Source organism: Heptranchias perlo, chromosome 28 (genome assembly GCF_035084215.1).
Source record: "Heptranchias perlo isolate sHepPer1 chromosome 28, sHepPer1.hap1, whole genome shotgun sequence".
NCBI classification, from domain to species: domain Eukaryota; kingdom Metazoa; phylum Chordata; class Chondrichthyes; order Hexanchiformes; family Hexanchidae; genus Heptranchias; species Heptranchias perlo.
Genome location: NC_090352.1, coordinates 27,143,614 through 27,159,191, shown reverse-complemented (window position 1 = coordinate 27,159,191; position 15,578 = coordinate 27,143,614). Strand labels below are relative to the sequence as shown.

At 43.4% G+C, this 15,578-nt stretch overlaps 1 protein-coding gene across 3 annotated transcripts in view; it reads right to left on the bottom strand.

Annotated features, from left to right (window-relative positions):
• LOC137344962 (coronin-6-like) overlaps positions 1–15,578 on the bottom strand; it is a 212,250-nt gene that overhangs the window by 18,090 nt on the left and 178,582 nt on the right. For 2 of the 3 annotated variants that reach the window (XM_068008264.1, XM_068008263.1), the window contains exons 5-6: positions 12,216–12,397; positions 2,207–2,326 (exon numbers count right to left, since the gene is read on the bottom strand). In XM_068008264.1, the coding sequence (XP_067864365.1) occupies positions 2,207–2,326; positions 12,216–12,397 (302 nt within the window). Of the gene's footprint in view, positions 1–2,206; positions 2,327–5,424; positions 5,545–12,215; positions 12,398–15,578 lie in introns of all 3 variants that reach the window. The other variant, XM_068008265.1, reaches the window with a different exon arrangement.

The window sequence follows — 15,578 nt, the reverse complement described above, 5'->3', positions numbered from 1 at the left end:
CAAAGAAAAGTATGGCTTCTAAATGAATGGTATTCACGATGGCAGATAGCTGACCAGTTCTTTGGAAAGCCACTTGACTGACCTCACCAAACGACTACTGTTTGCCTCTTAATTAGTTAGACGGATGTCTCCTAAACTTTACAAAGGAGTCTTAAATGTAACTTCATATTTTTGAAGGCGACGTTCACGTGCCAGATGGTCGGGTGGTCTCTTGCCTGGCCTGTACCAATTCACATTTGACACCATCAGCTGGAAGTTTTTTTTTTGGGGGGGGGCTCCTCCCCCATCCCCTCACCTCCCCCCCCCCCATCCCCTCACCTCCCCCACCCCCCAACCTTCTAACTGAGGAGTTCTTTGAGGAGGTGCTTGGACTCTGGTTGACACCTCCCTGAAGGTGATCAGCACATGGAGGATGTCACAGACGCAACTCTGGACCACTCTGTGCCATCAATTGAATCATGGATTCTTTAACTGAATATATGAATACTTTGGCTGGTTTCCTTAGTTTGCAATTCACTGGACACAAACATGGTTTAGTTGAAACATTCTTTCTTTGATATTACAGCTACTTTCCTATCAAGCCTCTGTGCTAGTTTGCCCTTTTTGAGAAGCACGCCCATGCAATTCACACTTCACTCCAGAGGCCAGGCCTTTGCATCATCCATATAGCAAGTTACCATTTGCACTGTCTGATTATAATCTAGATCAGCAAAGGTCTGTCAGAACTGCTACACCAAGTACAGGCTGGTCGAACCACCTTTTTTTGTTAGAAAAGCAAGAATTAAGTAAAAGTTACGTGTGCCCTTAATGTAAAAGTCCTTCTGGGGCAACCCACACCTTTCATTTTATTTTTAAAAATTGTCTTATGAAAAGAATTATGGTTGCGAAAACCCCGCATTGATAAAATGGCTGTCTGTATATTCACTAGGGGAAACATAGACAATAAAGTACTTTCCGCCTTGAAGACTGTGGGACCATGTTCTATGAAATGACACCAGCCAGAATTGCAGGTAGCAGCAACCCTAGAAGACAGGATTGGACTAGAACAGCAACCCAAAAGCGGCCCACAGGAAGTATTCATTCAGCTGTGAAATTTAACGGATTAACAACATTTCAGGCACAGGTTTTTCCTGCAAGTGTCAGTGCTTCAGAGCGCCACGGTGCGAATATTCTATTTAATCTGGTGATGCAAAGTGCTCCCAAATTAATATTAATTTATGTTAATTTGGCAGACGCTTTCCGGTGCAGTACTGCTGGTTACCCTACGACCGAGACGCCAGTGGGTCCCTGTTTTCCAAGTTTAAACTTCTACTCCCTTAAAAGGCCACAATATAACACCAAATTCTGTTGTCAGCAGTTTTTAAGGAAAAAGCTCGTCATGCCAGCTGCCTACTAGCACAGGAGCATGTTTCAACACCAATCAGCTATTCTTACATTCAGTGTGATTTTTCTTAATTTGTCCCGATTTTCTTTTGATGAATTTCCTATGACAAATCACGGCACCCCAGGTCTAGTCCAGAAGGAGCACCACAGTGAGATACATCAATCACCTCCTGCACCTTTCAGCTCTTAGTTTCAATGTAGCCACTCTACAATGTATCACACCAAACTTTGGTTCAAATAACAACTTGCATTTATATAGCGCCTTTAACGTAGTAAAACGTCCCAAGACGCTTCACAGGAGCGATTATCAAACAAAACTGGACGCCAAGCCACATAAGCTTGGTCAAAGGGTTAGGTTTTAAGGAGGATCTTAAAGGAGGAGAGGCGGAGAGGCTTAGGGAGGGAATTCCAGAGCTTAGGGTCTAGGCAGCTGAAGGCACGGCCGCCAATGGTAGAGTGAAGAAAATTGGGGATGTGCAAGAGGCTAGAATTGGACTAGTGCAGAGATCTCGGAGGGTTGTAGGGCTGGAGGATGTTATAGAGATAAGGAAGGTGAGGCCATGGAGGACTCTGAAAACAAGGATGAGAATTTTAAAATCGAGGGGATAACAAAATATAACACACAGCTATCACTGTTTAATCAACTCGATCTTATTTTCCATCACACATTCACCTTTGTTCCTCATTATTTTTGTTGCTTGGCTTAAAAATTATATTTTAAAAAATCAGTATTATATATATTTTTTAATATTCCTATTTTCACAAGTAGTTGCTAATGGATGATGCACATTGGCCTGGGGCCTTTACTGATATTGAATACTACCGGGTCCCATAACCCCAGCTCTCTCTGACTCATTCGGGTGAATCCTGTGGTAAAGATGTTTCCATCCCGTGTAAAAATTGCCCTCATAGGCCTCATGCCTTCATGAGGGGACAGTTTTTCCTGAAGGAGAAAGCAACAGTTAAAATCCATAAGAACAACAGTATTCCACTTGGGGAATATTCATTTCAGACAGAAGTCAAAGGATGGAAAAGGATCCATTTTCAATCTTGCATCCTTAGGAAGGTCTGAAGTAAATATTTCCACTGTGAGAAAGCCCTAGAACTCCTCCTGGTGGCCAACTATGAGACATACCATCTTATATGTTAATATGAAATAATGAGTCAATTGTTACAGGGGTGTGTGTACACATAGGGTTGCCAGCTATGGTTGGACTTATTCTTGGAGGTTTCATCAGATGACCTCCCCTCTCCAACCTCCCCACCCAGTCAAACAGCCTTTTGTCCTCATCTCTAATATTTTTAATAACTAATAAATAAAGAGGTTCAAAAGAAAATGATAAAAAAACACAAGTTTCTTTTAATGCCCCAATGATTTTTCTCCCAGGTTGCTCACAGCAGTGTCCAGGAGATTAAGCTTTAATTCCTGGAGATTGCAGGACAATTCTGGAGGGCTGGCAACCCATGTATACAAATGTATACAAACCCATGTAAAAGTTTCTCTATAAAGAATTTTGTTTTCTGGCAATTTATTTTTAAAGTGGATTAGTTGGCCTATTTGTCTCTTTTTCTGTGGAGAGGAATTCTAGTTGGGATAGTAACAGATAGAAACAAATAATAGTCTGCTCCTTCCCAGTTTAAGCACCTTCTCTTTACACAGTGGCCAGTCGGCACATAACACAGAACCCTTACAGCATGGATAGCCAAACTGTCCAAACTGATAACAAAAATAGTGGAATTTCTCAATGCAGTCAGATTACTTAATAACGTCTCTCTAACGGTAAAATCCAATTTTGAGAAGAACATCAAAATAAATGCTGAATATGATCAAACTCATGTCACTGGTGTTAAGGAAATATTCACAGTGATGATTCAAGAAAAACTGGAAGACACAGAGCTGGTCGGCAATGAGCAGCCAATTTGGCCTGTATTTGTGGTACAATCAGCAATTTTCTGTTTTAAAAAGATATTGATCAAGTAATTATATTAGGATAAATTATGGAAATGTTTCCCTGATGCTAAAGATTTGTCGAAATTTGTAGTAATAGTAAAATTCATTTGTTGGTCTGATAAATCCCATTACATTACTTTTGCTAGAGGCCATCATTACCTCAATAGAGTAAATTTTGTGAGGCGAGACTTGACCAGTGCACAGAGCAGATTATAATCACTGAAACACCGTGCCTCGCACACACTGACCTCCTCTTGAATGAGGTTCTGAGACCTCTAGCAAAATCTCTCAACATTTATGCTAATGTATGTAGTGTTCAGGCAGCCCAGATCCTGGAACCCCCTGCTTTGAAATCACCAACGTTCCCACAAATCAAGCCCTCCAGGAATTACAGGGGTAATTTTCCAACTTCGTGCTCCCTGCAATGCGCAAGCCTGAATTTCCAATATCCACCAGGTGCCCGAAGTCAAAAAATGACACCCTTATAAATTGCCTTTTTGTTAATTCGAGAGTAGTAGTCACAACTGGAAGTCAATCAACATTTTAAACATTGAAAGGATCTTTTATGATTTTCCATAATGAATCATTGCTGGGGGCCTGGGTTTATAACAGAATTTTGATGATTTTCATGACTGCTCTCTAAAACTAGTGATCAAAATGCTCTGCCTCATCCAATAGAACCATCACAATGGTTGCCAAATGGCCACTTCATCTTTTGCCTCAGGCTTCCAGTGTAGCACAAATTGTTTGGAATGGAAAATGGAATTTAAAAAATTCTCTTATTTTAAGTTGAATTTTCAAGAATTTAAATACACGCACTTACATATTTTGTGAAGCTACTGAGTGTTTTTGACTGCATGGTGATGGCTGTCGAGTACTTTCGTGTACCGGGGTTGTTGCTATGGATATGTATGCACTGGGAGCAATGAGTACTTAAGGTTGAAGCAATTTGCCTTGGTCCCTGGAGCTTGGAAATAAGTGGCCCTGCTTACATTATCGGGTTATCATGCTTGGAAATAAAAAATAGTTATGAGGAGAGACTTGACATACTGGGACTATTTCCACCGGAGCAGAGGAGATTTAAGAGGTTTTTAAAATTACAAATGGTTTTGCTAGAGTGAATAGGTAAAGACTATTTTCTCTGGTTGGGGAGTTAGTGACAAAGGATCATCAATTTAAAATAGCCATTCAGAGACTGAGGAGAGTGGGTAGGAGAAATTTCTTTCCATGGAGAATTGTTGGGAGCAAGGAATGTTTTGCCACAAGGACTGGTTGAGGCAGAGACTGTTATATCTTTTAAGGAAAAAATATAAGGATCTAAAGTATTTGAAGCAGAGGAAGATGCAGGACTCTAGGGAGCGAGCAGGGCAGTGGGATTAGTTTTGGATTACTCCAGCGTACAGCCAATCAAACATGCTGGGCTAAGTGGCCTCCTTTTGTGTTGTAAACCTCTACTGTCATATGGCTTGTTGGGGTCACTGTTCTGGTCTGGCTTCACACAGAATGGTGCTGTTGGCTTAGTTGCTCTGCTGCATTAGTCTGTTTTCCCTTCCTGGGGCAGTGGGACTCGTTGGGGAATGTGTGTCAAGCAAGCCTCCAGGAAAGGGAGCCAGACTACTTAGTAAATCCACAGTCCCAGACGGAGACTCAATATCACTCATTTGGACTGGGATATGTCCCAGAAGGAATTTTAGCCACAAGTTGGTTGTGGGCCTCTTAGTTGCCTGTGGCTGCACTCCACCACAGCAGGGAGAGAGGAAATCAAGAATTCTGTATCAAAGGCCAACATAGTGCATAAAGGAAGGCAAATTATAAGCCAACCAAAATCAAAACTGGTCTACTGGTCAAAAAGTAACAAAAATATTAGAGTTTTCTTTCATGAAGAAATGCAGTGAAGCTGCTCATTCCCACCCTTCGTTCTCACAATTGGAATTAAAACCCGACAAGAGATTCCACTCAGGGACTTTGATCATATTCAGCTTTGTTTTCCTTCAATGGCCATTTTAAGATGTTAAGTTTTGCCCCTCGCTCGTGTTGTGCACCAGGCTGCCACCTCCGCATCCATCGCCAGATGACGAAACAACTCCTACCGGGTCCCACAGGGCCAGCTGCCGCTCGCTCATTTTGCTGAATCCGGTGGTGAAGATTTTACCGTCGGACATGAAGATGGCCCTCATCGGACGAGCGCCTTCGTGCGCTTTGTCCTTTTCCTGATTTCGTTGGTTAGTAGAGAGCAATACAAGAGACACAAGAGCAAAATGCATTCAAGAGAAAATAAAGGAACATGCAATCACAGCACACAACATGCATCATGCCGATCATTGAAGCACCCACTTTACAGGATGGTTCATTTCCCCCCACCCCTAGATTTACCTTCTTCAAAACAAACACAATTGGCTTGTAACACTTGGCAGGAATGTTCCAACAGGATGTAGAAGTAACCCCATAACCTGCTGAAGATGGACTCAATTTGGATTTTTGCCTCTCGGAATCTGAACCCTGGACTCAAAATTCTGTCAACAACTTTCAACATCACTCAAGGTGGGCTCTGGTTCATTGGGGAGTGTCCCTCTGGCCAGGGACAAGGGACTAGGAAATTCTGCTCGAACTCTGCTATGTCGGTTGCCTGGTTAAGTATGTCCTGTAGCAGATGCAACTTTTACTAAAAGTGGAATACATCCATCCCATGAGGACTCTTCAAAACCCAAGTTACACGGATTTCTGATTAACTCTGGAGTGATGTACTGTCTTTTTCTGGCAAGGTCTGTACTTCCCTTAAACTATTTCCCTAGGTAATATAATCAGCACACACCATTTAAACAATTCCTTAAGTCAACAAAAGTAGACAGGAAAATAAAATAAAGGGATGTCACTTGATCAGCAATTGTATGTAGGCCTGATATACGGCTTTAATATTAGCTGCCTCTTGGGGATGAGTGCAGGGCTGTGGGACACTGGAGTATCGGCTCACTGCACCAAGCAGGAGTAGGACACGGGCTCAGTCGACATCCACTCCATGATGTCACCCTCTGGGACTGGCAAAGCTGGATGGAGAGTCTTCACCAGGCTGCTGTTATGTGTTTCCTGGCAGCCGCTCAAGAGCCGACAGTCATGTGGGAGGAGTGTGCACCTTCTCATTTTACAGTAGGAAGGGCGGGGGGGGCAAGGAAGGGGACAAAATCAGGGCAAAAGAGGGCTACAAAATAATACCTGCAAAATAATAACAATAAGCTTCATCTAGTTTAATTACATAGGAGGGAAAAGGTGCCTGTGAATGGTAGCTACTTTTCTTTGCTGTTCTTCTGTTGCCTGTGTAAGTATGACCTAAGAAATCTGTAATCAGAAAGGTTCTCATAAAAATACTATGTAAATATGTCCTGAATTGTCGATGGATTTGCTGCAAATTGCGATGAGTGGTCCCTGTGACCAGCAGGGGGAGCTGGGCAAGAGGAAGTGTCCTGTACTGCTGCAGGCTCACAACACTTGCACATGAAAAAGGCATGTATTAGAGTGTATTGACGCATCCTGCAGGACACTTTTGCCAGGTTTCTAACCTGAGGAATAGCCAGTGATGCACTCGGTGACATTATCAGATCACCGACCGAGTCTCCAAGAGAAAACTTCATGGAATGTTTAATTTAAGAAACGGGTGACAAATACACAAAATAACCACTAGGCCAAAATTCAGGCTGTAACAGATCAGCAGAGACTTAACCCAGCAGCCAACGCTGAGAGACATTAAACAGAGATTTGAGAACAGAACCGACATGAACACACCCCAATACAGGCAAGATATCTGTTTAATCCTTGCAATAGGGAGGTTAGACCCTCGAATTCTTGAGAAGTATTTGTCCTCCACTGATTGGAAAATATCTATTTTATAGAAGTCCACTTAAGGATAATCCAGGCCAGGTTTCAGTCACCACACTGTAAATGTCCCTAAAAAGGTCAAATAGAATTGTGTGGAAATCAATGCTGCTGAACCACATACATTTTGAGTAAGACTCACTAGTTTATGGGTTTTTAACCCATTTTGCGCTTTGACAGTGAGGATACTCTGTATATTTAAATGGGTTTTCAGACTTCTCAGCAGTGGACTGAGACTGGCAGACATGGTATCAGCTCAATTTGCCCTGTTTATGTTCCAGGTAATGAACAATCCAGCCACATTCTATAGTTCTGCAGTTAAATATAAACACCAACATTATATATATATATATATATATATATATATATATAAAAACAGCCCTCCAAAACAAATTGAACAATGATTCTTGGCAAGGGGCATTGGGCATCAAGAATGAGCTAGGTGCATCCTCAGAATAGGTACAGAGCTCAGAGGGAGAGTTGTGGCCAAGCCAATAACATGTATCTCCCAGCACAGATGGTTCAACAGCAGCACAGGGAGAGGCCGAAGAGCTGCATGGCCTAGCAAGACTAGAACATGGAGGGGGAGGGGGGATTTAAACCAAGAATGTAGTTCCCCTGGTGGGATAGTGGCTGGTGCAGCTCTAAATTATGCATGTTAAAAGGCCCCGGGGATAATTCTCACTCTGTGCTGAGTTAGTTGATCTCAGCCAAGGTGGCCGTTGGAGTGCTACGATTGGCTTCAGCACCGCTGGACCAAGGAAGGTGGGGGAGAAAAAAATATATCAACCAGTGTTCCCATGGTAACCGGTGACCACTGTGGACAGTGCTTGTATGTGGGTGTCGGCTGATGACAGGATCAGGCTCGGTTATGATTATATCTACGGTTGAATAACTTGTCAACACTCAACATTTAGGCTCGCATATGAAGAACAGTAATGGAGGGCTGAGAGTACCTGTGGAACTGTACCACAACAAAAGTTGGGGGCTGGGGGAGGGGGGAAAGAGGGGAATTTGAAAGCAAAATTAAGGGTAAAACGCAGTAGGAGAAAAGAAACAAATAGTACAATTTTCCACTTGTATTCAGAAAAAGATTTAAGTTCTGATTTGCTGCATGGTTTTCAAATATAACTCCTGATTTATTCTACAAATATATTATATTAATTGTTAATGATGTGGAGAGAATGGCCCGATATTTACGGGGAGGGTGTGCGGGAAACCCGGAGAGGCCGGGGACACGGAGGTCCTGCCGATATTAACTGCTAGGCGGGAAAACCAGCGGCAGGAGGCTGCAGCCAGGGAGAGATTGCTGCTTGGGTTCAGAGCTTGGTGGCCGGGGGTGGGGGGCGTTGGCGATCGCAGCAACAAGGGGAGGCCGTAGGCTTCCTTGAGGGGTCAGGGGGGAGCACTCCTGCTCCTCCTGGCCCAAACGGAGTGCTCTAAAAAGGACTAAGCTACTGGAGTAGGCAGCTCTCAACTCCCTTTCGCTGCCAGGATAACCGAGCCTTGGGAAACCGGGCCAGCAATCGCACTGTGGGAGCCTGATTTAAATATGATAATGCAGTGCCCCTCCTCTGCAAGATGGGACACATGCATGGCTCGCAACCCGCTGCTGTAAAAACGTGGCGGGTTAGGGACCCGTTATCCGATTTTTAATCTCTCTCCCCCTCCACCCAACGCTGCCTGTCGTGGGGGGGTTAATATCAAGGTGCAAAGGCCATTCTGTAGCCACAGTATGTGGTTCAGGACTGATGTCAAACACAGAATCGCAGTTTGCTTTGTCTATCCATCCTGTGATTACTATCAGCAAATCTACCGCTATAAACATGCTCTTGCCCAGGAAGCTGGAGCATCTCATTAACAACAAAAAGCTTCCAATGTACGATTTACTTCAGTAAATGAATACACGGCTTAGTTTCGAATGGTTATTACATTCACAATCATTTTTACAGCTTCAGATATTGATTTGTGATGAGCAGCAATGTTGGCTGAAGGCACTTCATTATTTCACAATAAAGATCATGCTTGTATAAATTACTGGGCTTATTTCCTGAATGTAAAGGACAATAAAGGCGCCCATGGCCATTTTCCACGTGAGCCTTGACATTCAGTGTTGACAGGCGATCCAACCGACGAGAGAACTTTCCTACGAGATCTTTCTGATGATTGAAATAAACCCTGGCATGGATTGTTTCACTTCGGCATCAGCTGAACTGTGAGGAGACTGATTTGTAGTTATTATTGGGTATCTTTATTCACTGTATTATTGTCAGCACAGCAACGGTGATTGGCTTTTGTCTGCAATTTGAACTATTCATACAGCAGGTGTGGTTTTAGCACAATAGCAGTTGGTCGCAGGTGAGGGAGGACGTCTTGAGGTGGTAAAACATCATTCTCTGATTTTAAGGCTGAATTTTGTTTTGGAGTCAGTGAATGGGAACTTACATAGAAGTTATAGCATAGAAACAGGCCATTCGGCCCAACTGATCTATGCCAGCGTTTATGCTCCATTCCAGCCTCCTCCCACTCTACTTCATCTATCCCACTCAGCATACCCTTCTATTCCTTTCTCCCTCGTGTATTTATCTAGCTTCCCCTTAAATGCATCTGTGGATTTGACAACTTGTTGACTTAAGTTGGAGCCCTTTATGCCAGGAATATGACTCACTTTTCAACTTTACTTCATGTGCACAATGCCCCCATGGGGTCTAAACTATACACAGCAACAGCCAGTATTGACTGGCACAATTGTGAGCTAAGTTTCCTATATAACTGAAGAATTGGCATAATCCGTGAAGATAGAGTTACACCACTAGGCTTGAAAACTGAATGGAACGTGCGCCTGTATGGATACAAAGTTCATGAGCAAAAATCCAAATGTGCACAAGTACCTGCAGGATGTCCCTGTATTCCCACAGCCATGAAGAGTCTGCCCCCATGGCTGATGACATTTGCCCACTGCCCCAACAAGGAAAACAAATAATATGTAAATTATCGGTAATTATTTAAAAAGCTTTCAATTTTCCTCTGCAGATTCCAAATTTAAGAGGCGCGGGGTAAGAATATTTCAATCACTATGTGTAGCAACATCGTCAACACATTCTACACAAACACATCTACGATACCAGAGAAAATGGCGACACACTTACAATGTCACTACACAGAGCAATCGGAAGAGTACTTAATAGTGTGTTTTTCTGATATTCTTAGCCGCTTAAACTAATCTGTACCCACTGGGAAAAAAGACCAGCATCTGAACTCAAAATTATAAAGAATCCATTTTTAACTCTGAATTTCAATAAATTTAGATGTCAGCATCCGTCCCTAAAACAGTAACTATTCACCCATGCACACTCCATATTACGACATTCCTTCTATATTCAAACAATAAAGTACCAGTATTCGATATTATCAAAGAGCATTGTCACTGAATGTAGAATTGTTCTATACACAGAAACTTAGAAAAAAGGAGGAGTAGGCTATTCGGCCCTTTGAGCCTGCTCCGCCATTCAATATGATCGTGGCCGAACCTCTATCTCAATACCATATTCCCGCTCTCTCCCCATACCCCTTGATGCCTTTTGTGTCTAGAAATCTATCTAGCTCTTCTTAAATATATTCAGTGACTTGGCCTCCACAGCCTTCTGTGGTAGAGAATTCTACAGGTTCACTACCCTCTGAGTGAAGAAATTTCTCCTCATCTCAGTCCTAAATGTCCTACCCCGTATCCTGAGAATAGTTTCTCAGTTATGTAACCACCTTTTCCCTCTCAAGTGTCAGCTTTGCTCAGTGCTCTTGCCACCAAATCAGGTCATGGGTTGAAGCCTCACTCCAGGACTTGAGCACATAATCTAGTTTGATATAGTGCAGTACTGAGGGAGTGCTGCATTGTCAGAGGTGCCATTTATTGGATGAGATGTTAAACTGAGGCCTGTTCATCTGCTCAGGTGGATGTAAAAGATCCTGTGGTACTTTGGACTGTTCAAGAGAGAATAGGGAGTTCTCCTGGTGTTTTGGCTAACATTCCTCCCTCAATCAACACCTGTGGGCAAATCAGCTGCCATGTTTGCCTACAAATCAACAGCGACTGCACTTCAAAAATAATTCAGGGCAAGGTAAGTCGTTATATTGAGGCAGGCTCTTTCCTTCCCGATCACTAGAAATGTATAAATAGTTCAACACATCACCCAAATTCTTTTGAAACTTTAAAATGAAATTACCTAAAAAAAAAATCACCTCCACACCAATTATTCTGCAGCCAACATGCAGCATCAAAAATGGAAGCTCACTTTATCCAGGTGGTCTCACCAGCGATGACTGACGACGTCTGAAAAATGTCAATGTCATACTGCAGGTTTTGAAATGTGACCACACTGCGCTATTGCCAAATGTGCACTATAACTGGGTGTAAAGAACATTATTTGATTGGAAATCTGTAGGTCAAGTTGCAGTAACTATTCTATTTTCCCCAACTAACCCCGTGGCCACTGGTACAGGAGACACTATGGAGAACAATGACTGGGTGTTCCCAGCCTGCACAATACAAGAGCCAAATTCTGCTGAAAATGATAGAAACTGGACAAATTCTAACACTGGTAAAAACATGCCCTTCCACACACTGCACCAAAGTACCATCTTCCATTTACTCTACCTAATTGGTCTCAACTGAATGTTCACATGGAGGTATATGTGACATTCTCCACTGGAAAATCAGCCAGTTCAATCTCTTAATTCTTGTCTGCCTTCATTTTACTTTTTTTTTTGCTTCTAACAATTTCCCAATCTTAATTTAATGTTCAGCTGGTATTTTCAAATATTTGTCCGGGTGCTACAGGCCTTCCACTTAATAATGACAATGGTCATTTCAATCAAAACATCACAGTTCATAATAGCACTTGCCAGCTTTTCAAAGGATGCAATGTAATATATTTGAGTAGAGGCTCAATAAATCAAATACTGGTAACTTCAAACTCCATGCAGCACAAACAAGCCCCAAACTAGTGGAAAACCTTACAGCAATGATGCGTTGCTCCCTCGGATCGATGATGCGCACTTTCTTGTCCTTGCTGGTGGTGCAGATGAGGCTGCCATTGCGGTTCCAGCAGACATTGTAAATCAGGTCACCGTGCAGCTCATCGAGAGTTATCACGGGCTCCCCCGTCCCCACATTCCAAATAATTATCATATTATCACTGCCTGGAACAGATACAACCAGATATAGTACACGGTCAATATTCAGCATTAACTTCTCAAGGGCAGACCTCTAAGGGGATCATTACAGTTTCTTTGTGTGCCAATTTTACCCTGTGTTTCCCATCTCATTTCCTGAAGGCACTGACTCCTTAGTCTATGGTTGCATGGGCACTGCCAGTCTTTCAGTTACTCACCCAAATTCTTTGTGTGAGAGCCTAGACAGTGAGGGTGAGCAGGCTATTAAACCACAGAGGGCATCACAACCTGGCCCCACCCTGTCAGTCACACATGTACTTTCCAGCAGGAATTGCTGGATAGTGAGCAGGAGTCTTAAGATGCTATACCGTCTCTTAAATACTGATTCCCTTTGTTCCAGTAGCATGTCAGAGCCTGGCTACAAGAATGGTCAGGATCTATACATTTGCTGATGTGGAACATCAACAAAATGTATAAACAAATAGCATTCACTATGGACTACAGTCAATGCACAATGATGCTTTGATTATAAAATGGATGACTGGGCCTGATGGAGCAGGAAGAAATCTGGGAGTGATCACAGAGTGATCTATTAGTGCAGAAGAGATTTACTAGAATGATTCCAGGGATGAGGGAGTTTAGTTACCTGGATAGACTGGAGAAGCTGGGGCTATTCTCCTCGGAACAGAGAAGGTTGTGAGATGATTTGATCGAGGTATTCAAAATCATGAAGGATCTAGACAGCGTAGATAGAGAGATACTGTTCCCATTGGTGGAAGGGTCAAGGACCAGAGGACATAGATTTAAGTTGATTAGCAAAAGAACCAAAGGTGACATGAGGAAAAACATTTTTACACAGTGAGTGGTTAGGATCTGGAATGCACTGCCTGAGGGGGTGGTGGAGGTAGATTCAATCATGGCTTTCAAAAGGGAACTGGATAAGTACTTGAAAGTAAAAAATTTGCAGGGCTACGAGGATAGGGTGAGGGAGTGGGACTAGCTGGATTGCTCCTACATAGAGCTGGCACGGACTAGACAGGCCGAATGGCCTCCTTCCATGCTGTAACCTTTCTATGATTCCATGAAATGTTTGTGCATTTTGAATATTAATTAAATAAATGTTAGAATGCACTTTGTGCAGTGTGAGAGTGTCAGATGAATGCTCCCCTCATTACAAAGATGTGCCTTAATTTACACAAAAGCAGAATGATTTAACAGTAAGTGTGCATTTGGCCGTATAGAAATCAGAATTAGTTTGGCCTAGGGTGTGCATATGATGCCATGGTTACTGATTTTGATGTAACATGCCAACAAATATTAATGGAGGCGAGGTGCCCCTTCTTGACGAGAGGCAGGAGAAATCAGCTATAGTTCCATCTAGAGTAACACTTCAGCTGATTTCTCTCATGCAGCAGACAAGAGACACTTTCGACTGGTTTCAAATCCTAGGAGAACATATGGAGTATGGAAATATGCACAGGTCTGTAATTCCGCTATTCCGACTCTACAACCAGCTGACTGCTTACTGACGGGCAGAGCCGGTAGAGATGGCTTTAGTCTTTTGCCTGCAGTGGGAGCCAAAATTCAGTCTATATAAAGGTTACAGGAGATGGATACCGTCTTAAAATAACAAAAGAAAGACCATCATCTAAAAAATCTAGATGGGGTTTTCAAATCTATTGGCTTTTCTACATCTGTTCTAGCTGGACAGATGGTTCAGTTTTTCAATAAAGCTAGAGCTGTTAGCAAATATCTCTGGGTCTGCATAAGTGATTCTGCTGCAGATGTAAAATCTGAATGACAGATTCAAAGCTGTATGTCCTTTCATTTTTTTCCCCCACGTGGTCTCCTAGGATTTGAAACCAGTCTAAAGTATCCTGGCAGCTGTCAGGGGAGAAATCTGCAGCTACTTGTCTCATTCTGTTTGGATGCCAGCTGCCATGGGCAACAGGTGGGGCTCACAGATATTAACAGTAGTGATCTCAGAAGAAAATAGACCATTAAAGGTGATATTAAAATGGACGACTGTGTCCGACTCAAAGCACAGGTTTGTCAAAAGTGCCTTTGTCATCAGACACCAAGGGGTAAATTTTAACATGCTGGCATTGGCTCGAGTGATTGCGCCTCAATTGAAGGCCCTTAATGTGACTTCCAGGTTTCGCGCCTCCAAGCTGCGCAGCAGGCGTCCTGCACACCCGAATGACGTGCTGGGAACTGGAGTATTTAAAGGGTCATTGCAAACATAGATTGAGGGAGAAAGGAGGAATTTGAAGAAATGAAGTATCAAAGGATTAAGCCAACATCCCGGTTAAATGACTCTTCCCTTGAGTTGCTACTGGCCGGTGTGAGGAGCAGGAGGGACATACTATACCTGGGTGATTCAAGGAAGCTCCCTGCCTCTGCCACCAAGAAGGCCTGGCTCGAGGTGGCAGAAAAGCAGAGTTGCAGGAGCACCGTGGCAAGGTCATGGGTACAGTGCGGGAAGTGCTTTAATGACATAACCAGGTCAGGAAAAGTGAGTAGAGTTACTGATTTACCTACATTTGTCTGATATTCACCCCCTGATGCATCTCTTTCATTGGCAGCCTCACCCAAAGCAATGCACCCATCGGGTGACCACGTCACCCTCACTCACTCACATGCCTATTGGAGAAGAGAGCGTAAAATGCATGGGAGAAGTGTAGGACTGGAGGGAGCCACCACAAATAGTGCCCGACAGAGGCGGAGGAGGAGGCCTTAGAGCTCAGCCGCACGGTTGAATGCCTGGCCGTTGGAGATGCCGAGACTGGCACCCCGCAATCGGCTGGTGACAGAACTTTAACATCCTTCACACACATCATGAATTGATGTTATCAATGATTGACCTGTTGCACACCTCAGTGTGCTCATTGCAAACTAACTTCTGCGATGATTGTTAATATTGCTTTATGTTCTCTTCCAGGGCTTTCAAGGTTTGATGTAGAGGCACGTGCCATGGAAGAAAGCGATTCCTCAGAGGAGCTCCATTCCCGAGGGCGCACCGTCACATCATATCCAGCCATGCACCAGCGCAGATACGCACACTTCGGTGGGTCCTATTTGGCGGATAGTTGGATTGTGACCTGGTGATTCACCACTCACAAGTGAGCATGAGCAGACACTGGTGGCAGGGGCAGCTGTGGACTGTTCACGTTGGTGGGCGCACCCCTCTCTAAGCTCTGCTCAGCTG